This window comes from Heterodontus francisci, chromosome 11 (assembly GCF_036365525.1).
Source record: "Heterodontus francisci isolate sHetFra1 chromosome 11, sHetFra1.hap1, whole genome shotgun sequence".
NCBI lineage: Eukaryota > Metazoa > Chordata > Chondrichthyes > Heterodontiformes > Heterodontidae > Heterodontus > Heterodontus francisci.
This window is the reverse complement of record NC_090381.1, coordinates 27,073,146-27,097,835: the sequence shown is the minus strand read 5'-3', so window position 1 is coordinate 27,097,835 and position 24,690 is coordinate 27,073,146. Positions and strand designations below refer to the sequence as shown.

Here is a 24,690-nt window from a genome sequence, read left to right as displayed (position 1 = left end):
CACTGACACGTGCCCTGCGTCCTCCCCACTTCCCAGTTTATATCGTATTAGCTTCAACTGGAGTATTGTGACAAATTCTGGGCACCACACTTTTTAGGAAAGCTATCGAGGCTTAGAGAGACTGCAGAGGAGATTTACCAGAATGGATTCAATTATGTGAAGAGACTGGAGAAACTGTTCTTTTTCAGAGCAGCGAAGGTTGAGAGGCAATTTAATAGAGACATTCAAAATCATGGAGGCTTTGGATAGAGTGAGGAAGGAGAAACTGTTTCCATTGGCAGAAAGGTCTGTAACAGATTTAACATGATTAGCAAAAGAAGCCGGGGTCACGTGGCAGCAAGCTGCTTTGGTCTTGTCAGGAAAACATGATTTGTCAAATGAGAAATATTAATTTCATCGGTTAGAAAATTACATCCAACTTTTATTGTTAAAAAATCCTAAGATTAACTTTTAAAAAACAGGCAGCCAAGATGCCCACCGCAATTTGCATCTGAAATACCAGGAGATTGAACTGGAGCCAAAAGTCTAACAAGAAGCCCAACCAGGACAATGCTTTGGCTGACTGAGTAGATTATCCAGATCACCCTTGTTTGTGGGACATTCAAAGCTATCTGGAGGCATTGATAAGTGGAAGCGACCCTCCAGGAGGGAAATGCTGATAATGCCACCTGAGAAAGGTTTTAGACTTTGGACCTCATTAAAAACAAAGTGGATTGAGAGAACCATCTGTTCCTCTCTGGAAAACTGGAAATTTTGTTAGAGAAGAGACAAGCTGTAACTGAGACTGCAGCAACAGAGAAGGCTGTGTGCCTCTCTTTCTTTCTCTCTTTCCAGAAAACATCAAGTTTGAAAACCATCTGCGACTGTGGACCCTCCAAGCCTACAGATTGCTACAGACAGAGACCAGGGTAAGAAAGCCACCTACCAGTCTGCCTTTAAGAAAATCCTGAGCAAAGCAGACCAACCAAGGACTTCAAGACTTCAGCAGAAAGGCCACCGAATCATCCAACCCCACCGACAGTGTATTTAACTTTTATTTATTCTGGACTTTAATCCAACCAAAAAATCTACTTTCCACTTTGTAATCTATTTACGTGTGTGATTGCATAGCATATTTTAAGTATTTTTAAATCGGGTTTAGATTGTTAAGTATAATAAACTTACCACTTTCTTGTTTGAACTCCAGAAAACCTGTCCGATTGGTTCTTTCACAATCACATTAATAGAGAAAGGTAAAACACTCACTGAGTTGGTAAGCACCTCCACTGTTTAAAAGGAATAAACCCTTTGTTGCAGTCAAATAAGAGGAGGGGCAAGAGGAGCAACTGTGACCCCCCCTCCTCATAACAGTCTGAAATCCATTGTCTGAAAGGGTGTAGGAAGTTGATTCAGTAGTAACTATCAAAAAGGAATTGGATAAATGCTTGAAGGGAAATTATTTACAGGGCTATAGGGAAAGAGCGGAGGAGTGAGACTTATTAGATGGATCTAGCAAGGAGCCCGCGTAGGCACAATGGGCAGAGTGGCAGCCTCCTGTGCTGTATATGATACCATGCAGTAAAGAATCTGTGCCATTTCTTTACTATTAGTTTACTATAGGATATATACCCTAAGGCAGCAATGTCCAATTGCCTCGTCCCTCTTCCGAGAACTCTGCATACCTTCAATCTGGCCTCTTGTGCATTCTCCACATCCGCCGCCTTCCCATTGGCCTTCTAGATCCTAAGGCCTGGAATTCCCTCGCCAAACCTTTGTGCCTCTCCACCTCTCTCTCTGACTTTATGACGCTGCTGAAAATCTGCTTGGCCAAACTTTTGGTCACCTGTTTCAATGTTCCCTTCTTTGACTCGGTGTCAATTTGTTTTGACAGGTTACATTGCTGTGAAGTGCCTTGGGACATTCTACTCTTAAAGGTGCTATATAAATACAAGTAATTTGCAGACAGCATAGGTTTGTACTGTGAAGCCTCAAAAAGCTTAAATCCAAGTCTCCATTACTTTGAATAGGTCTTAAATCTCTAATACTAATAGATATTAACATTCTCTCACTCCCAACCTGTCTCTACAAACTCTTCCAATGGGATTTAGAATCCTATTTAAAGGCGTTGTGTGAAAGAGAAGGCCAGAGAACATGTTGTTGGTCTTATTGTAAAGAAACCAGCAAAAGACCAAGCCCATAACACATCACACCTGGTGGAGAGAGTAAAGCACAAGGCAAAACCAAAAGGAATCGTAAATATTACCCAAATAAACAAATCTAGGAGATTTCCGATGCATTTGCAGATAATGAGATCTATGATAAAGCTGTCACATCTTCTGTAAATGATTCCTTTTAGAAAATACCAGTTTGTAGGCTCATACCCCAAACTGGGGCAGTGTAAATGAGTACCCAACAGAGTCAAATAAGGTGATGGCCATTTTGTATTTCATTCCCATTGAGGCAGATGACCCATTTCTAGCACCAGTTTAGTGCCTGGGCAGCAGGTTAAATATAGACTGTTTTGCTATCCTGTTCTCACCTGCCTTTACAGGTTTTTGAACAGATAGTTGAAGTTAGCTGGCACAAATCCAAGAACCAAGACTGTCTAGGATGGTATTTTGGTTGACAGCTGTGTCTCAGTGCTCTGAACAACATCTATAGGGCTGGAGGTTTCTGCTGAGGGTTTATCTCAGGCTATGGGTGCCAGATTACCAGTCAGTGTGAAAGCAGCAATGAAGCTAGGGGTGCCGTAGTGTAGTGATTGTGTTACTCTACTAATAATCCAGAGAATGTGATTTCGACTTCCATGGCAGTTTGAGAATTTGAATTCAGTTTATTAAAAAATTGTCTGGTTTTAGTATGAGGAAATAAGAACCAAACTGATTGATGAGAGAAAGTAAGTCTTTACCATCTGCAGGACTTCCCAAAGTGCTTTCCATGCAATGGATGACTTTTGAAATGTAGTCACTGTTGTAATGTAAGGAAATGCAGCAGCTGATTTGCACACAGCAAGTTTCCACAAACAGTAATGGAATAATCTTCTGACTGTGCAGCAATCCCTCAATATTGTGCTGAAGTCCCAGACCTAGTGTCACATGTCCTAGTGTCTCTAGTTTTCCAACACTAGAAGTCTATTTTGCAGTGGGTTGATGTAGTGCTGCTGGAGTCCATGGGGGCTCAGTTGATAATGACAGATCTTTGCACCTTTATGACTAAAAGCAGAATGAGCAAAAGCTGAGTGAAAGAAAAGCTCAGCAGTGGGAATGAGGTGGAGGTGGGTGGGGGAGTAGAGAAGAGACCAAGTCTGTATCTGTCCTGCGTATTCCATACTGAGAAGCCAGACAAGAAGGTTATTAGCAGCCAAAAAACTGGTGGGAGGGAGGACCGAGAGCTGGATACGTGCAATAAAGTTATAAAACAGTTCCGCCAGGAAATCAGAGACCTGTAAACTGCAGTTGTGAACTTTGCATATGATTATATAAACTATGGTAATGCTATTTGGAAAGCAGCCAAAATATAACAGTTCCAAAGCCTGGGAGAATTTGGCGTCTTTCTGAAAAGGCGCAGGGACCTAATTGAAAGTGTCCAATTACCTGGGGTGAATGTCAAATCCGCCCAGGTCTGCTTTGGCAGTTTAATGGAGCTCTGTGGTGATCAGAGCGTAACTGATTCCTGTAAGTCTTCTGTTTTTGTAACTTGCTCTGCCAACTTGAGAAAATGCCAAGCACATTGGCGATTCCTTTTCACAAAGTCTTTTCAAGGTAGTTGCACTGATTGCCAGCACAGGATGCAACGTTCACGAGCTTTCCGAAAGTAAGGTGCGGGCTATTGTTACAGTGCTGTACTCCAGCAGAGACTAACAATATACAAGGGGGACCAGTCGCAGCACTGTGTTCAGTAAATCCCTCTCCCCTGCCTTTTCCTCCTTCAGCTGCAACAAGTGTGAGGATCTCATGGACTTCTTTATCATTTAGATGGAAACCATCCTTTCAGCTGCTTCTGCTTTCCTCCCTTCCCCTAGTCCACCAGGTCAACTTTCCTCTAAGGTTCTCCTCTGCGCTAGGTGTGAACTTACATATTTCTCTAGTTTCTCTCCTACCTCCCCGCATGCCCTCTCTGAGCTCATCTTGATCATAAGAACACCTCTTGCTCTGTCCACCTTATTCCCACTAATCTGCTGACCACCATCTTCCTGGCCCCCATGTTAGCTGATATTGTAAACAGTTCTCTCTTCTCAGATACTGCCCTGCTCCCCTTCAAATCTGCTGTCATTGCCCCACTTCTCTAAAAGCCAATTCTTGTCCTTCCAAACTACCACCCCATCTCCAACTTCCTTTTCCTCTCTAAAGTCCTGGAATATTCTACACCTCCCAAATCTGTGCCCACCTTTCCCACAGCTCCCTGTTTGAACCTCTTCACTCAGGGTTCCACCCCTGCCACAGCACTGAGCAGCTCTTTATTAAGGTCACAAATGACATCCTACATGACTGTAACAATTCCTCCTCATCCTTCTTGATCTGTCTGCAGCTATTGTCATTGAGCTCACCATCATCCTCTGGGTGGGTGGATCTGCACTCTCCTGGTTCCATTCTTATCTATCCACTTGTAGCCAGAGAATCCCTTGCAATGGGTTCTTTTTCTGCTCCCACACAGTTACCTCTGGTGTCCCCCAAGGATCTCTCTTTGGCCCTCTCCTATTTCTCACATACATGCTGCTTGGCGACATCATACGAAAATATCATCAGTTTCCACATGTATGCTGATGACACCCAGCTCTACCTCACCCACCTCTCTGGACCCCTCCGCTACCCCTAAATTATGAGACTGCTTGTCCAAAATCACATACTGGATCAGCAAAGAGTTCTGCAACTAAATATTGGAAATAGCAATAGTCTTTGGTCCCTGCCACAAACTCTGTTTCCTAGCCACTGCTTCCATTCCTCTCCCTGACAACTGTCTGAGACTGAACCAGACTGTTCATAAGCTAAGAGCCGTATTTGACCCCGAATTGAACTTCTGATCATGTATCCGCGCCATCACTGGAACCACCTATTTGCACCTCCATACATTGCCTGATTCTGCTGCTGCTGCAACCCTGAAAATTCTCATCCTTGATTTCAAATTCCTTTGTGGTCTTGCCCGTCCCTGCCTTGTAACGTTCTCCAGCCCTACAACCCTCCAAGGTATTTGTGCTCCTCCAATTCTGGCCTCTTGCGTATCTCCGATTTTAATTGGCCCACCATTGGCGGTTGTGCCTTCAACTGCCAAGGCCCTAAACCTCCCTGCCTCTCTCTCTCTCTCTCTCCCCTCCTTTAAAATGCTCCTTAAAATTTAGCTCTATGACCATCAAATTTTGTTTGATAATACTCTTGTGAAGCACCTTGGGGTTAAAGGTATAAATGCAAGTCATTGTTGTTTTAAAGCATGCTGGAAATTGTAGTCCCAACAGAGGCACCATCAAAGGATGGCACAGAACTACAAGTCCCAGAGTGTTGCTTGTGCCAACCATAATGCAACATCTTGCATTCGTATCATGCCTTTAACATAGAAAAACATTTCAAGGCACATCACAGGAGCGATTGTCAAACAAAATTTGATAGCGAGTGTCATAAAGAGATATTAGGACAGGTGACCACAAGCTTGGTTAAAGAGGTAGGTTTTAAGGAGGGAGAAGTAGAGAGACTAAAGGTATTGCAGAGCTTGGGACCTAAGCAGATGAAGGCATAATGGGAAATCAGGGATGTGCAAGAGGTAAGAATCGGAGGAGTGTAGAGTACTTGGTGGTTTGAAGGGCTGGAGTAGGTTACAGAGATAGAGAGGGGCACAGCCATGGAGGGATTTGAAAACAGTAATGAGAATTTTAAATTTGAGGCATTCCTGGACTGGGAGTTAATGTAGGTCAGCGAGAACAGGGGTGCTGGGTGAACTGACCTTGGTGCGAATTAGTCTACAGGCACAGTGTTGGGTGAGCTCCAGTTCATGAAGGGTGAAAGATGGGAGCTTTAGAAAGCCCATCAACATCAATAGTGGATCCCACTTTCTTGGCAGAAGTGCACTGTGTTCACTTGCAGCTGCTGCTCCCAATGGGCTGCTGCATGCAGTGTTGTGGATTCCTGAGGCCAACCCTGGGATCAGCAATACTGGGAATGGGAGCTGTGTCAACCCAGCCAATAGTTTGCTTGCAATATCTTTTTGCAACGTTCACATCCCAATAAAAAGAACATGAAAGAACTTGCATTTCTATAACGCCTTTCACAACCTCAGGACATCCTAATGCTCTTTACAACCATTAACTACTTTTGAAGTGTAGTCACTGTTGTAGTTTAGGAAACATGGCAGCCAATTTGTCTACTTTTGCTTCATATTCCTCCATATGCCTACTTAACTATCAGTCGCGAGTCTTGAAAGCTCCATTTGACCTAGAATCCTCAGCCTTTTATGGCAGAAAATTCCAGATTACTTCTGCCCTTTGTGTGGAAAAGTGCTTCCAGATTTCCCGCCTAACTGATACAGCTATAATTTTAGGATTATGCCCCCTTGTTCTTGATTTCTCCCTTTAAAGGACATTTCTCTGTATCTAAAACAAGAAATGCTGGAATCACTCAGCAGGTCTGGCAGCATCTGTGGAAAGAGAAGCAGAGTTAACGTTTCGGGTCCGTGACCCTTCTTCGGAACTGACAAATATTAGAAAAGTCACAGATTATAAGCAAGTGAGGTGGGGGTGGGGCAAGAGATAACAAAGGAGAAGGTGCAGATTGGACCAGGCCTTCTCCTGCACCTTCTCCTTTGTTATCTCTTGCCCCACCCCCACCTCACTTGCTTATAATCTGTGACTTTTCTAATATTTGTCAGTTCCGAAGAAGGGTCACTGACCCGAAACGTTAACTCTGCTTCTCTTTCCACAGATGCTGCCAGACCTGCTGAGTGATTCCAGCATTTCTTGTTTTTGTTTCAGATTTCCAGCATCCGCAGTATTTTGCTTTTATTTCTCTGTATCTATCCTATCGAGTACTTTAACATTTAAAATACCTTGATGTTGTTGTCGATCAGATCACCCCTCAATCATCTGTACTCAAGGAAATATAAGCTATAATTTAACCCTCTCAGCCCTGGTATCATTTTAGTAAATTTGTGCTCCACCCCTTCCAGGGCCAATATATCTTTCCTGAGGTGTGGTGCTCAAAACTGAACACAGAACTCTAGAGCAGCGGTGGGAGGGGTCTGTCGAAAGCTCTGTACAACTGAAGCATCACCTTCTCCCTTTTGTATTCACGCCCCCTTGAGATAAAGGCCAACATTTCATTAGCCTTTCTGACTTTTTTTATACCCGTCCACTAGCTTTAAATGATTTGTGTACTTGGATTCAGTGACCCTTCAGATAATTGTGCTTTTGTGTGGATGTTGGGTGAGGGCAGGATTGGATTCAACTGTGATGCCTTCCATGAATGAATAGCCTGCCAATATTTTCTACCTGGACTCAGTGGAGGGATAGTCACTTGCTTGGCTAGTTTTCCACATATGAGCCTAAGTGGTGAACGAAGTATGCTTGTCGACTGTGGAACTGTATGCCAACAAGAATCTGTGCCTTCAGGAGAGGAGTGGAGATGAAGACATGAGGATTCCTGACTTGTGGTACTAGGGGAGTGTTTCCCAATACAAATTACTGACTAGCCACAGGGGGTGGTTATAACAACACCATTTTAGCCTCATGCACAAACTTTAGCAGAAAACATGTTACATACTTTCTCTCAATACAGGCGGATGTACTGACATGTATGTTTACTTAATAATCACCTACAATCACACAACAACCAAAGAAATAAAGCTCTCAGACACACTTTACTTTCCATCTTACCATTTTACCAACATATAAAAGGTAAAGGTTCACATGCATATGTCATGCGAATATGAGTATTGAGATGACATGCCCAAGGGCTGTGTCTATTATGACTCATTTTATAAATTTACTAATTAGAAATACAATTAGCCACATGTGGCTAGGGGCTAGTGTATTGGAGTTACTTTTGATTTGTTTTTTTTCACTGTTAGGCCCAAGCAGGCCTTCCCTTGTGTGTCTCTTGGACTTACTGCCTTTTCTTTTTGTTAAAGATGAGGATTTACAGATCTGCACACATGACGGGGTGACCTGTTGCACTAAGAGAATGGAGGAGAGGTATCAAGTAGTCGTTCGCAGAGAGGTCCTGCAGAGCATCCAGTCCCTGAGCTTTGAGCTGAAATACAGGATCGAGAAGAATGACGGGGATTTCCAAGGTAGGAGTGTTCCAGCAAATAAAGCACAGATGGCGATCCAGTAGCAAGTGCCTAATTGGCCTTGTTTTTGCAATGGATGTGATTCTCTCTTACAATGCTTGTAAAACTGCTTTGGGCATTTACAATACAGGTCTGTCTCTACCCAGGCTGTAGTAAAAGTGCATCTGTTAGAACTTCTGGTATCATCAAAGAATGTTTTTAAGTTGAGGATTTAAGTTCTGACCACTGTGCCTCTGGCTGCGCTCAGACCTCTCCCTCTCCACCTGTAGTTTACTGTCCATCTGGTTTTACTCATGTCATTCTGAGATCATTTCTCTCCCCTGCTATTACAGACATGGCTTGCTTCTATTGATCCCCATCCCCTAAAGGTGGCTGCAAACATGGGTGAATAAGGAAGAGACAGTGGGAGATGGTGAAGGGGAAAGACGGAAGAAAATAAAATATTTAAGAATATTAGTACTTGTTAACCTTATTTTTGGGAGAGTTGGTGGATTACTGTTTTCTTAAGGTCGCAGTGATCAGTAAACACTGGGGAAGTGAATGCAGCAGATTCTGGGTTGTGATTTCTCTGTGCTTTCTCTGATATCTTGTCAGAATTCAGGAATTTGCTATATAGGGAACTAGGGTGAGATTGGTTTGAAGGTGTGAGCCTGGATTCCATGACTCCCTATCCCCATGTGATTGGTTTCTGGGTATGAGCTCTACACACTCTTGTTGAAGTACCTTTATGAGGACCAGAGCTAATCACGGCTCTATACGAGCTCTCACTGTAACATGTTGAACCAGGATAAGAATGTTGTAATGTAGCCTTGCAAGGGTAAAACCTAGTTGCTCAAATACTATACTTGATAAGCCAGAGAACAGCCATCAGTGAAACAGACAGGAAATACATTAAAATTCAGAACTGTGTATATTTTGTTTCACAGCCAATACAGCCAAGCGCACCCACAAGTGGTTGAGTGAGATTTGGCAGGTCTGTCAAAGCTGCTGCTTTCATACTTTTTCTAATTGAAAATGATCCTGTCCAATCTCACTGTAGCCAGTTCCTTTGGGGCTGATTCACTAAGATTCCACTAAGGTGTTCAGAAGATATTGCCTCTCAATGGCCCAAGATTTCCTGTGGCAGGTCAATAAACGATGCCCACTGTTAGACTCGCCCCTGTCCATTTAATTTTGACAATGTTGTGCCGTGCAAGTTGCTGGAAGCACAAGATGGAAATTGCGCAATGCCCTCGACAGGGTACCTTGGCTCTGAATGAACAGGGCATCTCCAATGGGCATCTCCTTAACCAATCATACTGAAACATTGTAAAATTAACTGCTCAAGGACTGGGAAAAAAGTGCAAGTTAAAATGGGTGAATTCAACGTGAAATCTTGCACAGAAAGAGAAATAAGGTTGGGTGGAGACAGATTGGATTAAAAGAGAGAGAGAGAAAAAAAGAGCCCGCGCTAAAGAGCCACTGTGATTTCAAGCGCGACGGCTCATTTAAATAGCTGAGGCAGCCCTCACCCCCTGCCCCCGCAATCTTGGGGAGGTTGGCGGGCTGTCCGTCCCCGGCAATGGCATCAGCTGCTTGTGCACAGGTGCTGACGCCATTTTTGAAGGGCAGCCAGACCTGCCGGCTTATTTAAACTTTTAAAGACATACCCACAAAATTAAATAAATACATTTCGAACGCCCCTTTCCCACCCCCCAAAAACAATTACAATAATAATTTGCCCTTCGGCCCCCTGAGACTGTGCCCCAGTGTCGACCGTGTAAAGCCCCTTCAGTATCTTGTATATCTCAATAAGAACATCTTTCATTCTTCCAAACTTCAGAGAGTATAGGTCCAATTTACTCAGCCTCTTATCATAGGTCACACGCACAAGAAGTGCAATGATACAAAATCTGAAGAGTTCTAAAAACTGATTTTATCTTTTTAAAAAAGGAACCTTTTTAAAATAAAAAGTGAACAATACTCCAAAATGGCCACCAAAGAAAAAGGCTTGGCCTGTGTATTCAAACTGTCTGACAAGGACAAAGGAGAAATCTTCAAAGTTGTGAGGTGCCAATTGAACCCATCCTACACCCATCCTAAAACATTCCAGAATTGAATGTCGTCTTCTGAAGCAAGGAAGGTGTGAAGTAGCCACGTTCTGGGCCACTGTGCAATCACCATGGGGAAGAGACCAGAGCCCCTCTTACCAGGGGTAAGAAGTAACACAGCTTTACTTTAAAAAAGGCAGCCTGGAGAGAGAGACTCCAGAGAAAGAGAGAAGAAAAGCAACATCCAGCAGCTTGCTTTCCAGCAAACCAGAAGGCACATGCCCTGCTGTAGAATCCTACATCTACACTAGACAGCAGTGAACTAGAAGTGATCCATCATCTTCAACTGAATGCAATCAAGAGAGAAATCTACAATCATCTCAGGCTGCATCCAACGAGAACTCAATTTGCAAGAGAATTCAACAAGTTTATCGTGACCTACCCCCGCCCCACTAAAAATCACTTTCCCCTTTTTCTCTCTCTATCTGTCTCTTGTGTGCGTGTGTGCGAGCAAATGTGTGAGTGGGAGCAGTTGCGACAATTTTGGGATAAAGCGTATTGATCAATAAACACGTGATTTTCTGTTTTCAAAGCTACAAGAAAACCTGTTATTTGAAAAGTAAAACACCAAGGGGTTAAACGCTAATAACAAAACACACTTGCTACGGTCAGGTGGAGAGCTGAACAGTGGAGACCACCCACATCGCACCACGTGGCGATAACACATAGAACAATGCTTTCATCCCAGGGACCAATCTAGTGAGCCTTTGCTGTACCCCCTCGAAGGCACATATATCCTTCCTTAGATATGGAGACCTAAACTGCACGCAGTACTCCAGGTGTGACCTCACCAAAGCACTATAAAATTATAGTAAGACTTCCTTACTCTTGTACTCCAGTCCCCTTGCAATTCTGGCCAACATGCCTTTTGCCTTCCTAGATTCCAAGAATTATGGAAATGCTTTTTGCTAACTATAGGTGTTAAAGATAGGAAGGACAATTTCTTTGATTCCTCATCACCAATCATTCTCTCTCCTTGAGGAGCTCAAAATTCACCAAAAAAAATCAAAGTTGAATCAAAACCACACAAGCTTTTTATAAACTAAAATGTATTGTCATCTCTGGGTCTGCTAACAACTTCTTACACCAGTTTTGTTCTATTTCAGGTTCATTTGTAACTGCTATGTCCTGTAAAACACTTAGTAAACATTCAGTGATATTAGAAGAAAGAAATGTATGCAGAGTTTTTCAGGATGTCCCAAGGCACTTTACAGCCACTGAAGTACTTTTTGAAATGTAGTCACTGTTGTAATGTAGGAAACACAGTAGTCAATTTGCGCACAGCAAGCTCCCACAAACAGCAATGAGAAAATGAGTAGATCATCTGCTTTTTTAGTGATGAATACTGGCCAGAACACCAGGCGAACCTCCCTGCTCTTCTTTAAATAGTGCCATGATGGGATCTTTTACATCCATCTGAGAGGGCAGACGAGGCTTTGGGTCCTCTGAGAGATAATAAAATCTCCCACAACCTCAACATTTTCCAAGTTAAACCTTGCTAGGTTGTCAAGGAGGCCATCCCTTGACCACATCTTCAGCTTTCCCTATTATTCTGTTTAAGTAATGGTGGGGTAAGTGATGAAGTGGAAATGGGCACAGAGTTGGCAAGTTTTATCTTGGGGAACTAAGGGCTCTGCAATTTCTCCAAATCATCCACGGTAAAGCAATTTTTGGAGCTGACAAAATTTTATCGAAACACGTTTTGGTTGCTGTGACCTTATCTGCTTGGGCCTGGCTGTCATCAACATCAGTAGTACATTATCGGACTCCTTTCTTTCCTTGGGCCTGGTTGAGTGCTAAAAGTTAATCCGACAAAAAGGGGTCTGTCAGGTGAATGTGATTTATGATGCTTCATTCTCAACAACTGACTTCCCAACTAAAATATTTGCCCAACCTATGATACACCAAAAATGCTGGCATTCTGGGAGCAAACTGCAGCTGCTGTCAATGCCACTAAAGAGCGATTGTATTAACAGAGACAGTAGACATTGTAGTTATTGATCATACAAGCATTCACAATGTTTGGTTAGGAATGTGATTGGTGGTTGCAGCGAGGACTACAGACCGAGATGATCAAATATTCTGAAGGGCACATCGGCTGTTTTGCACTGGAGACAGTGGTCATTTTCAGTTGAGTTCATTGGATCAGGGCTGAGAAATGGATATGTAAGGTTGGAGGAAAATTTTGGAGTTTTCCTTGACTACCTTGGCATTGATAAAAGTGATTAAATGGATGAGAGTTGCATGATAAACAAGTATGAGGAAAAACCATTCAGCCCAGTAGTAGCTGTATTCGTAAATAATTTCTGAGTGTTTTACTTCCACTTTTCTGCCTAGACATTCATTCCAAATGTTGATCACTCCTTGTATGAAAAGCTTTCTGACATTACTCTTAAATGAGCCAGTTTGACAGGTGACCTCTTGCCCTACAAAAATGGGCTGAATTGTGCATGCTCTGTAGTCGCAGATGGGCTAAATGGCCATTTCCAGCATTCTTATGAGCTGACTTTTAAGAGATATTGCAAGTGACAATAGGCCAGATATCTGAGCAGTGAAATGATGCAGTAGCCATTTTAGTTCTTACACTGGTGCTTTTCTTTGTGCCCTCCAATTGACTTCTGTTGCCAGGCCTGTGCTTAAAATAGTCTCAAGCAATCCAAAGGAAGAGAGCTGGTGTAATTCAATCTATGAAATGGATAGCAGATTGAGCAAAAGGTGTAGTTTGAGCACTTCAGTAAAATATTCAATAAATAATGGACTTTGCATATAATGTAAGCTGTCCAGTTTCCATATTGAGAAGCGAAGTGAAAATCCAATTGGTGGCAAGGCAGACACAACATGAAGTCTTGGTAAGAGGGGAATCTAATTGCCAGACACTTGCTGGGGTGATATTGGCTGTTGATCGTAATATCATTTAAATAAATAGTATGATGTTGTGTGCAGTGTAACAGCATGTTACATGGGTGACAACAATCATACAAACACACTAAACGTAATGGGCAGGAAAATACCAGTTGGTCCATCAAGCCTGCCCACGCCGTAATGGCGGGGCCACCTCCCACCTATCCCCACCGCCATGTAATCTCCTGCAAAAAAAACCAGAGAAAATTGTTTTAAAGAATCGGAAGGTGCCAATAGGAATCAGATTGTTAGGGTTAGGACCTCAGATGTTTTGGCTACAAACACAAATATGAGGAGGTGGCTGGTGATTCAAAAAGGTGGTCAGCATGCCCAGTGTAATTTATGATCCTCCTTTAACTGTTCATAGACATCATTTAAAGGTATGGGCACAGCGAGTTTGCCTGGCATTTTTAAATTCTCCCTGTCCTTCTAACCTTCAACTACACATACATTTATGTTGAGAGAATACAGACTCTTTCTACATTGTTAAATGTGGCTATTGAGTTCATTGAAAAGGAAAATTGTTAGGGAGGGTATAGCAGGCAACTGATCTGATATTGCCCATTTTACACCCTGCCCAAGTTCAAAGTCATGTGCATTGATATTTGCTTTAAATTCTAGTTTGTCTTTTAAAAGAAATCACTTGAAGAGTTATAAAACCACTTGTCCTTAGCTATCTTGCCCAAACCATGGCAAGGAAGTGTGGGTTTGCACAGGATAGCTGTACACCCACTGTTTCCACCACTTTCTGGCATCCTGGGAGTTCTGATTCACACTGGGCACTTACTTCCCTCCCCTTGAGAGTGATGGTACTTCTGCAGCACCGTTTCATCCAGAAGCCAGCTAAAAACCTGACCTTGCTCACCTTCACTCAAGCAGAGTTTTACCCTGAGATTTGGAGTCATGATCAGCTTGTTGGAAGTTTGAGGCCTGGAGCATTTGTGTTGAAATTGTAGAATTATTATTGAATGATGATGTTTTTCTTGCCAGTGCTTTGTTTGGAGCAGGGTCTGAGAAGCATTCACTGTTGTTAAATTGGTAAAAAGAGTTTGAAGTGTTGCTTTGTCTTGCTGGTAAAAGGGAAAGATCAGGGTGAGAGGGCCTAAGGCCTTACTAGCAGACTCTGGTTCAGCCTCCTAAATAAAATCCAGATGGCATTTTGAAGTCATGCAGTCCCAGTGAAATGAAAACCATATGTCCATTTGTAAACCTTTTTTAAAATATAACAATATGTCCATTCAATTAGTTAATGGTAATAATTGAGGATAAACACAAGTGTTGAGGAATCATTGACCCACCCTCCTTGCTGCTTCCCTGGCCCCCAGATTGGACTGTAACCCACAGCAGCGATTGCCATCTGACCTTTATTTGCCCCTAATAGTTAATTGTAGGCTATTTAAGACTTTTTTTGTTCTTATGAAAGTTCTTGATACAACAAGGTAACTAAATTGATTTAAATCAATGTTTCTTATTAACATTTTGTCAATTCCCTCAATTTCTTCCTTGCAATCCACTCCCAGGAAACTCCAACAAGCTATATTGTGGACAGACGGGACGTGGTCATGCCATCACGGTGAGCTCCTCTGGGATATGAGCCTGCCATCACGGTGAGCTCCTCTGGGATATGAGCCTGAAATGGTGGTAAGCTCTTCTGCTATGTGGGCCTGCCATCACGGTGAGCTCCCCTGGGATGTGGGCCTGCCATCATGGTGAGCTCCTCTGGGATATGAGCCTGCCATCATGGTGAGCTCCTCTGCTATGTGGGCCTGCCATCACGGTGAGCTCCTCTGGGATATGAGCCTGCCATCACGGTGAACTCTTCTGGGATGTGGGCCTGCCATCACGGTGAGCTCCCCTGGGATGTGGGCCTGCCATCACGGTGAGCTCCTCTGGGATATGAGCCTGCCATCATGGTGAGCTCCTCTGGGATATGAGCCTGCCATCACGGTGAGCTGTTCTGGGATGTGGGCCTGCCATCACGGTGAGCTCCTCTGGGATGTGGGCCTGCCATCACGGTGAGCTCCTCTGGGATGTGGGCCTGCCATCACGGTGAGCTCCTCTGGGATATGAGCCTGCCATCACGGTGAGCTCCTCTGGGATATGGGCCTGCCATCACGGTAAGCTCCTCTGGGATATGAGCCTGCCATCACGGTGAGCTCCTCTGGGATGTGGGCCTGCCATCATGGTGAGCTCCTCTGGGATGTGGGTCTGCCATCACGGTGAGCTCCTCTGGGATGTGGGTCTGCCATCACGGTGAGCTCCTCTGGGATGTGGGTCTGCCATCACGGATGATTCTTGACTGTTGGTCAAACAGCCATTTTCCCATCTCTAATATTTTTATAACCAATAAACAAAAGAGTCCAAAGAAAATTAAGAAACATTTTTAAATGCCCCTACCTTTCTCACAACAGTGTCCTGGCGATTAATCTTGAATTTCTGGATGCTCCAGGACAATCCTAGGAGTTGTCAACTCTATGAGCTCCGAATCTCAATTGTGCTGCAGTGGCAGGTTGCTGATCAATCCTTTGATCTGTGTTTTAGATGCTGGCATAGTCCTGCCTCTGAGTAGCATTCCTTGCTTTTTCTCCCGTGGAGAGCAAGAGAAGAGGCAACAATCTAAAATCCCAAATCCAGTAACATCTCTTAACTATTAATGGAGGCCCAGGGGCACCAAGTTTGTTTCAGGTCACTGGCAAAGAGTAGGAACAAATACCTGCTGGGCTGTATTGTAACCATCATTAGCTTGCACTAATTGACAGCTCATCAGAATCATTGCCTACGGAATTGCTGGTTACAGACAACAGTTTTTCACACCCCTATTAATAAACAAACAAACATGCATTTCTATAGCGCCTTTCGTGACGTTCTCAGGACACCCCAAAGCATTTCACACTCAATAAAGTACTTTTGAAGTGTAGTCACTATCATCATGTAGGAAATGCGGCAACCAATATGTGTACAGTAAGGTCCGACAAACAGCATTATAACAAGTGACCATGTGATCTATTTTTGGATGGTGGTTGAGGGATAAATATTGGCCAGGACACAGGGGTGAAATTCCCTGCTCCTCTTCCAAAAGTGCAATGGGATGTTTTACATCCACCTGGCAGGGCCAGAGTTTAGCATCTCATTCCGAATGTTTATACAAGCAGAAATAATTACACAGCACCAAAGTGACAAAGGAAAGGCATATAGGTATCCATTATAATCCAAAACAAGGGCCCATCAATATAAAATAGTCAGCAATAAATCCAATAGGTCAATTCAGGAGAAACTCCTTTATCCAGAGAAAATGGAACTCGCTACCACAAGGAGTAATTGAAGAGATTACCATAGATGCATTTAAGGGGAAGCTAGATAAACATGAGGAATAGAAGGACATGCAGATCTGGATCGATGAAGAAGAGTGGGAGGAGGCTCGTGTGGAATATAAACACTGGCATTGACTTGTTGGGCTGAATGACTGATTTCTGTGCTGTAAATACTATGTAACAAACCTTCCATCTCCCTCCATACTCGGCAGGTGAATATTGTCAGTGAGCTGGCCTGTAGTGTTGAGTACATGTTTTGATCTGGTGGGATGGAGGGGTGGGTTGTGGTGAGTGAAAACAATAGATACACCTGTTTGTCCAAGTTCTGTGGACAATGTTAACAAAATTGCTGTTTAATTACCAAAATGCAGCTTCTTACAATGTGCTGTTTTGTTTCTTTGATATACAAACTGACAACCAGTTTCATTATTGCGTCCGTATTCAGAGCTAGTGATGGGGCAGCTGGTTCACTGGTAACAGTGGTGTGACCAGCTGTCTCGCTGGATAAGTTGATGCCAAGGCAGAGCATGGATTGTTTGCTGTTTTATCAATTGTTGAAGTCTGTCTACTTCCTATAAACTCAAGGCCATACTAATGGAAAGGTTTTGTCTGTGGCAGTGTATTTCTGGCTTCCCCTGTGCACCAGATGTGAGGAAATTCCAGAAATAATCAGAGGTGACGATTTGATGATGCAAAATTAGATGGGAAATCAGCATTACCTCTGGGCAGGCCAAGTCTTCATGTTCAATTTATGAACCGTGATTTAATCCAGCTTACACAGGCACGGGTATCATAGACTTGTAGAAAACAGTGTCAGTGGTGGGCTGTAATTCCACTTTGCAGATGCCAGAGCCTTTCTGTATATTAGCAGAACTATCAGCCTTTCCAGTGTATGCAACACAGTTAGTACACAAACCAAATGCAGCAAGCTGGTGCAGGGAAGTGGAGGACCGCGATACTTTACAGTTCATCCATAATTTTGCTTTCTTTGCCTATGTTCTACATACATTTTCCGACACATAGAATTACACAGAACTTTATGGCACAGAAACAGGCCATTTAGCCCAACAGGGCTATGCCAGTGTTTATGCTCCACATAACCATAATCCCACTTTACTTCATCTTATCCTATCAGAGATCCTTCAAGCACTCCATGTGGCACTGTGTTCCACATTCTCAGCGCACTGAGTCGACGTTTCTCCTAAACTCCTTATTGGATTTATTAGTGACTATCACGTTTATGTTGCCTAGTTTTGACCTCCTTCAGCAGTAGGAATATCTCTTTGTCTGCCAAATCGACCCCGTCATAACTTTAAAGATCTCCATTAGTTTTCTCTATTTTTAAGAAAAATGAGTCTGAATCTATTCAGTCCTGCCTCCTCCATGTGTTCTCAACGTGCTGTAATCAAGATTCGTTCCATAATAACTGACACTAACTTACTCATTCCCAGAACCTGTGAAGCTCTTTGCTTCCCTCTCCCTTCTTTTTCTGTTATAATGTACAGACTGTTAAAACCCAGAGTGCCATCATCTCTCTGCTTGAATTACTCTTCTACTCTAACCTTGACAGCATCTGACACTATGGACTTGCTCCTTCACCTAGGTTTCTTCAGCCTTTGTTGAACATAGATTCCATCTCATGAGCTACAGTGGAGCTGGGTGTTGTTAACATTGGGCCGAGGTATGAGATCACTGTAGAGGTTGTGGCTGTCAGACCTGAGGGGGGTTTGCAGGATGATCTGGTTGGTATAAAAAATATTTCATCTTGGGCAGGAGCAGAAGCCGAGACGTAAAACCAACTTCTTCTGTGATTCTGTTTTATTCATGAAGAGTTACATTTGTTCTTGCTTTAAAGCTTCTTTCGAACAAAATTTAGATTGAGGGGAATTGGGTGGAGCAGTAAGTGGCCTTTCACCTCCTGGAACATGCCAGACTGCTGGGAAGAAAATCTCAAACCTGCTCCTGGTGGGCAGGGGCCTACAGCGCACACCTGCCCCTAGGTTTGCATTAATTGGCAGTGTTACTTCGGAAAAAAAACATACTGCTGCACGGAGGGGTTGGGCCATGTTGGGACAGAGTAGAGAGAGCTTTACATTTGGCTGTGCTAGACCTGGACTGGGAACGTTTGACAGTAGGTGCCTGAAATGGGAAGAGTGTCATTCTCCAGCATTAACATCCCTCACTTTAATCAGCACAAAGAGGCCCAAAACTCAAGATCTTGCAAGGGCCATGGCAGCTCAAGAACATCCTGCGAGCTTCCCCTAAATCTGGAACAAGCTTTGCAGCCAGCACAGTAGTTTGTAGAAGGTACAATTCGACTGTAAAAGTGTCAGAATAAGTCATGGTTTGGAAAAAAAGCAGAAACACTTGATAATCCCAAAGCATTCCCTCAATCTTGAGATGAGAAGTTTGCTCTGCAGAGAGAAGAACTTGGATTTTTCGAGCATCTTGTCATTGGAATATCACAAAGTGCTTAACTTGTTATCGTTACAAAGGCACATGCACAGTAAGGTCCCATGAACACCGAATGAGATGAATGGCCTCTTCATTCGTTTTTAGTAGTGCTGGTTGAGGGAGAAGAATTGTCCTGGGTCACCAAAAGTTCCTGCTTATCTTTGAAAAAAAGCCATGGGGTCTTTCATGTCCACCTTAACAACTGGATGTGGCCTTGGTTGAAAGTCAACCTGAAAGACATCACCTGTCATGATACAGCATTCCCTCAGTACTGTGCTAGAGTGTCAGCCTAGATTGCATGCTGTTGTTCCAGAATGGGGCTAAACTAGGCAGTAAAAGTGCTATCGACTGAGACTTAGATGGCACATAAGTAGACACTGTACATGTAACAATGCAAACATTTCCTTTCCCCACCCCCACCACCATCCCCCCGCCCCCCTCCCAACCCCCGCCACTTCCCAGCCCCCAGACCTGATTGTCATTGTAGGGATCAATTGAAAAGTTCAAACTGAGATTCATAGATTTTTATTCAGTTAAAGAATTAAGGAATATGGAGCAAAGGCACATAAATGGAGTTGAAATACAGATCATCCGTGATCTGATTGAATGGTAGAACAGGCTCGAGGGGATCAATGGCCTACTCCTGTCCTGTGTTCCTAAAGTAAAATTGATGGACCTGGGGGCTCTTGTACTGTTACAGCACTTGAAGACCTGGTTGGGTTTCAATGAAAAAACTCATGGTACATTGTGATTGATATTTCTGTATAATTCTTACATTATGGGGGGAACCCAGTGAAACTACTGTAAGGATGATGAATGAATATCATGGAGAAAGGATCAAGGATTCAAGCCCTGCTTCTTTGTGCTTCTTAACTTGTAGAAAATACCTTGAACAGCCCACAGCTGTGTTAAGAATTTCTTTAGGGCCAGACAGTGAGCAGCAATGAAACTGGCTTTCAGTCTGACATTTTGAAGTCTTCAGGAGCACATCTTGATTTCATGAAGATTTTCAAGCATCACTTGCCCTTGGTGGTAGCATTTACGGTCACTCAGGGAAGACTCTACCTAGTGCTCATGTTGCTTGTGGTACTGGGGGTATGCAGTGTTTTAGGAACCTTGCAGTACCAACCTGCTGTGGATGTGGGCAGAAACCAAAAACCCAATGTGGGCACCTTGAAATTACTTTTCATCTTGATGCCAGGTGGAGCTACTTTCTCTCTGAAGAATGAAGCAGACCATTGATCGACTGCATCAGTTTGGCTCCATGTTGATGCTTTGGAGTTGGTAAATAAATTAATTTGATATACTGAGAAGCAGTGCTCAAATCTCACTGCTCACCTGCTGTTTCCAAGCAGTTTAGTCCTGGTGCCCTTTATTTTGCAGGGCAATCAGTGCAACTTCAGTCGTTAAAGCTGCATGTTTTTGATGCCTGCCTGGTCTCAGCTGCTAACGGAGAAACAAGCCCCACTTGCATTGCCAGATCAGTGCCTTACTGCTGGTACATCCACCCCACTATTGCAAGCAATGTTTTTATCACATCTGTGACAACACCCAGCATCCTGCAAACTATTTGGTTACCGGCTTGAGTGAAAGGAATCATATCAAGTGACGTGACCAGGTTCTTTTGTCATAGAGATTAACAAATTTAAAATTGTAGAGCCTGGAACCATGCAGATACATGCATATCACCTCTCAAGCGAGCATGTGATCCTGATTCACTGCAGCACTGACCTCCAGAAGGTTTGCAAATGCATGGACAGCATACCAATCACACTCAGTCTACCGAACCTCAACTCTGCCTTAAAAGTGTCTGTTTGTCATCCTAAGGTGTTGCTTGCTGTTCAGTTCTTATGAGCACATCCTCCAGGGCTGTAGATATACTCTCGGAGGGGTTCGACATGATAAGTACAATCATTCACAAAACAGATGGGTTTGTGAGTGAGGTACTCCAGCCAGAGTAGGCCTCTGATCGGGAAAGTCATCATTCAGAATCCATCTTCTAGATTTGGTGTGGTAATGTAGTGGTTATGTTACTGGACGAATAAACCAGAGCTTTGGACTAAGAATCCAGGGAATGTGAGTTCAAATCCATAGCAATTTGAATTCCGTTCTAAAAATAATAATCTGGAAATAAAAAGCTGATATCAATGAACGTGGCCATGAAGCTGTTGGATTGTTGTAAAAACCCAACTGAGTCACGAATATCCTTTAGGAAAAGTAACCTGCTGTTCTTCCCTGGCCCGACCAATCTGTGACTCCAGACCCAAACCAATGTGGTTGATGTTTAACTGCCTTCTGAAGTGGCCCAGAAACACCAATCAGTTGCATGGATGGCATCAGAACCAATTAGAGTAGCAAGTCACACATTCTCGAAATTTCTATATACAGGTTCCAACTCACATTTGAGTGCTGGTAGCCAAGTGGAACTAAAAATACAGGTCCAGATTTGTAGACGGAGATCATCAACAAGGTACTAGGTGGAAGGTACGTGAGAAGGAGCTGTCATGTTGAAGGCTAATACAAGGAGCTGTGCAGAATGATGAACGGTACGAGATTCTGATCATTTGCCACATTATTTGCTGTCTCTACTTATAAAAGTGTGCCACCTGTATCACAGTCATAAAGCTCTTTGAAAACCTGCAGCATGATCCAAAGGTGAAGGTCACATAGAGAAAGAAACATAAAGAAACATAGAGGACTCAGTGTTCCTGTTGAACTAGTTCTTTCTCTGTGACTACTTTCCCAAACTGCTGGATATCAACTGGGATCTACAGAAGCCTTGCCAGGCAATCAACATGATCTATCTCAGCATTTTCAATTTCATGCTAATGTTTGTGAGTGTATTGTTTGTCCAGGATGGTCTACCTCCAGAGCACCAATTTCCCTGAATCAGCACAGTGTGAATAGGCCTTGCCCCTTTGGTGGTAGCTGGTTCAATGAGCACGAATTGCAGTGCATCCACAATGTCCATTGCCAACCTGAAGGAGGTCCACTCAATCACCAATCACCTACATATGACCTTCAGTAACTACTTTTTGAAGCAATTCGATGAGGCATGTTTCATTCTGACTCTGTGTAATACCAGGACACCCAACCTTCTGTTGACCAGGCCCAGAAACAACTGCTTGGGTTCAACAATGGGAATGTTGTATGTTTTGGGTGAGCTAGCAGCATTGCTTGCCGATAGTTGAAGAATCCCAAAAGTCTTTATAAAAAGCAATATTGGGGATTCCCCACCATTCCTCTGTACACTATGCAGAAGTATAGGGAATTCACCCCAGACTTTGTCCTTTACTATCTCTTCTGCCACCTGTGAATAGGTTCATAGGATCATAGGAAATAGGAGCAGGAGGAGGCCATTTGGCCCATCGAGCCTGCTACACCATTCAAATAAATCATGGCTGATCATCTACATCTACACCATTTTTCCCCACTATCATCGTATCCCTTGATGTCATTGGTATCCAGAAATCTGTCAATTTCTGTCTTGAACATGCTCAATGATTGAGCTTCCACAGGCCTTTGGGGTAGAGAATTGCAGATTCCTCTGAGTAAAGAAATTCCTCCTCATCTCCGTCTTAAATGGCCTGCCCTTATTCTGAGACTGTGTCCCCTGGTTCTGGACTCACCAGCCAAAGGAAACATCTTATCCACATCTACCCTGTCATGCCCTGTAAGAATTTTGTAAATTTCAATGAGATGACCTCTCATTCTTTGAAAATCTAGAGAATACAGGACCAGTTTCTGCAATCTCTCCTCATAAGACATACTCGCCATCCTAGGGATTAGTCTGGTGAACCTCCATTGCACTCCCTCTATGGCAAATATATTCTTCCTTAGATAAGGAGACCAAAACTGTACATAATACTCCAGATCTCACCAAAGCTTTATACAATTGCAGCAATACATCTTTACTCCTCTATTCAAATCCCCTTGCAATGAAGGCCAACATACCATTTGCCTTCTTAATTGCTTGCTGCACCTGCATACTGGCTTTTAGTGACTTATGAACAAGGAGACCCAGGTTTCTATGGACGTCAACACTTCCCAACTTCTCACTGTTTAAGAAATACTCTGCCTTTTTGTTTTTTCTACCAAAGTGGGTTACTTCACACTGATTCACATTATATTTCATCTGCCATGTTCCTGCCCATTCACTTAGCCTGTCCAAATCCCCTTGAAGCCTCCTTGCAGCTTCCTCACAACTTACATTCCCATCTAGTTTTGTGTCATCAGCATATTTGAAAATATTACTGTCATGCAGACCCCCACCTGCCAAGAATGAGGCACATTAATTTCGCCACATGGACATTAAATTCCAAATTGTTGCTGGGAAGAAGAGAAGGCCTGTTAAAAGGGGTTGCCAGACCCCTGGTTGGAAAGACCTTTTTGCATATTAACAGACAGTGTTTGGAACAAAGGAGCTATCCCGTGTTCCAATACAATCCACAAACAGACGTGGTCAAACAAGTTAGTCATATGACTGACCTGCTTGGCAGTCTCGGCTTTTTTTCTGAATTGTACAGTTTGAACTGAGAGGCTGCAGAAAGCAGAATGCTCCTGGACTGAAGCAGACCTCCTCTCCTGTCTGCCTGCTCCCATCGCTTTCTCATGGAACTCCAAAACCCACTGAAGTCACATGAAGCCCAAGAGAGAAAAGTCTCCTACAGTTTAAGAAGAATACTGGGCCCCAACGAAAAGCAAGATCCACCTACATTCAAGGACTCTACAGTGAGCTCGAAGAACAGTAACAAAAATCCTCTTCAGAGATTGCCTCAAACTTTTCCACTTTATTTTTCTTCTGCTCTTTTCTGTCCCTATCTGCATGTGTGTATTGCGTATGCATGCTAGTGTGGGCATGTCATGCATCCGTAGGCGTTAACCCAATTAGAGTTTAAGTGTAAGTTTAATAAATTTCAATCTTTCTTCTTTAAACCTAAGAAAGCCTGTGTGTGCTGGTTTCTTTGCCTTATAAGTGGAAAGCGGTGAACAAGGATTCACCAAGGGGGGAGCTAAAAATATAGTGTGTTTAAAAATTTAAATCCTGTTACAGTAAGACCAGGTGAGGGATGAAAGGGAACCCTAGACCTCTTTCTCACCTGGTCGTAACAATTACAATTGGTCCCCATATCCAAATCATTTATTTTGATCGTGAACAGCTGTGTCCCAAGCACTGATCATTGCAGTACTCCAGTCGTAACAGCCTGCCATTCTGAGAATGAGCCATTTATTCTTACTCTCTACTTTCTGTCTGTTAACCAATTCTCAATCCATTGCAGTATATTACCCCCCAATCCCATGTGCTCTGATTTTGCTTATTAACCTCCTGTGCAGGACCTTATCAAAAGCCTTCTGAAAATCCAAATACACCACATCCACTGGTTCTCCTTTATCTATGCTACAAGTAACATCCTCAAAAAACTCCAACAGATTTGTCAAACATAATTTCCCTCTCACAAATCTATGTTGACTCTGCCCAATCATATCGTTATTTTTCAAGTGTCCAATTATCTCATTATAATAGATTCTAAAATTTTCCCTACTACTGTCGTCAAATTAACAGGTCTGCCATTCTCCATTTTCTCTCTTGCTCCCTTCTTAAATAGTGGGGTTACATTTTCTACTTTCCAGTCTGCAGGAACCCTTCCAGAATCTGTAGAATTTTGAAAGATAACCAACAATGT

The 24,690-nt window shown here is 43.1% G+C and overlaps 1 protein-coding gene across 2 annotated transcripts in view; it reads left to right on the top strand.

Annotated features, from left to right (window-relative positions):
* Positions 1-24,690, top strand: part of gpc5b (glypican 5b) — a 687,302-nt gene that overhangs the window by 55,734 nt on the left and 606,878 nt on the right. For both annotated transcript variants that reach the window (XM_068041839.1, XM_068041840.1), the window contains exon 2: positions 8,089-8,250. In XM_068041839.1, coding sequence (XP_067897940.1) covers positions 8,089-8,250 — 162 coding nt within the window. The remainder of the gene's footprint in view (positions 1-8,088; positions 8,251-24,690) is intronic.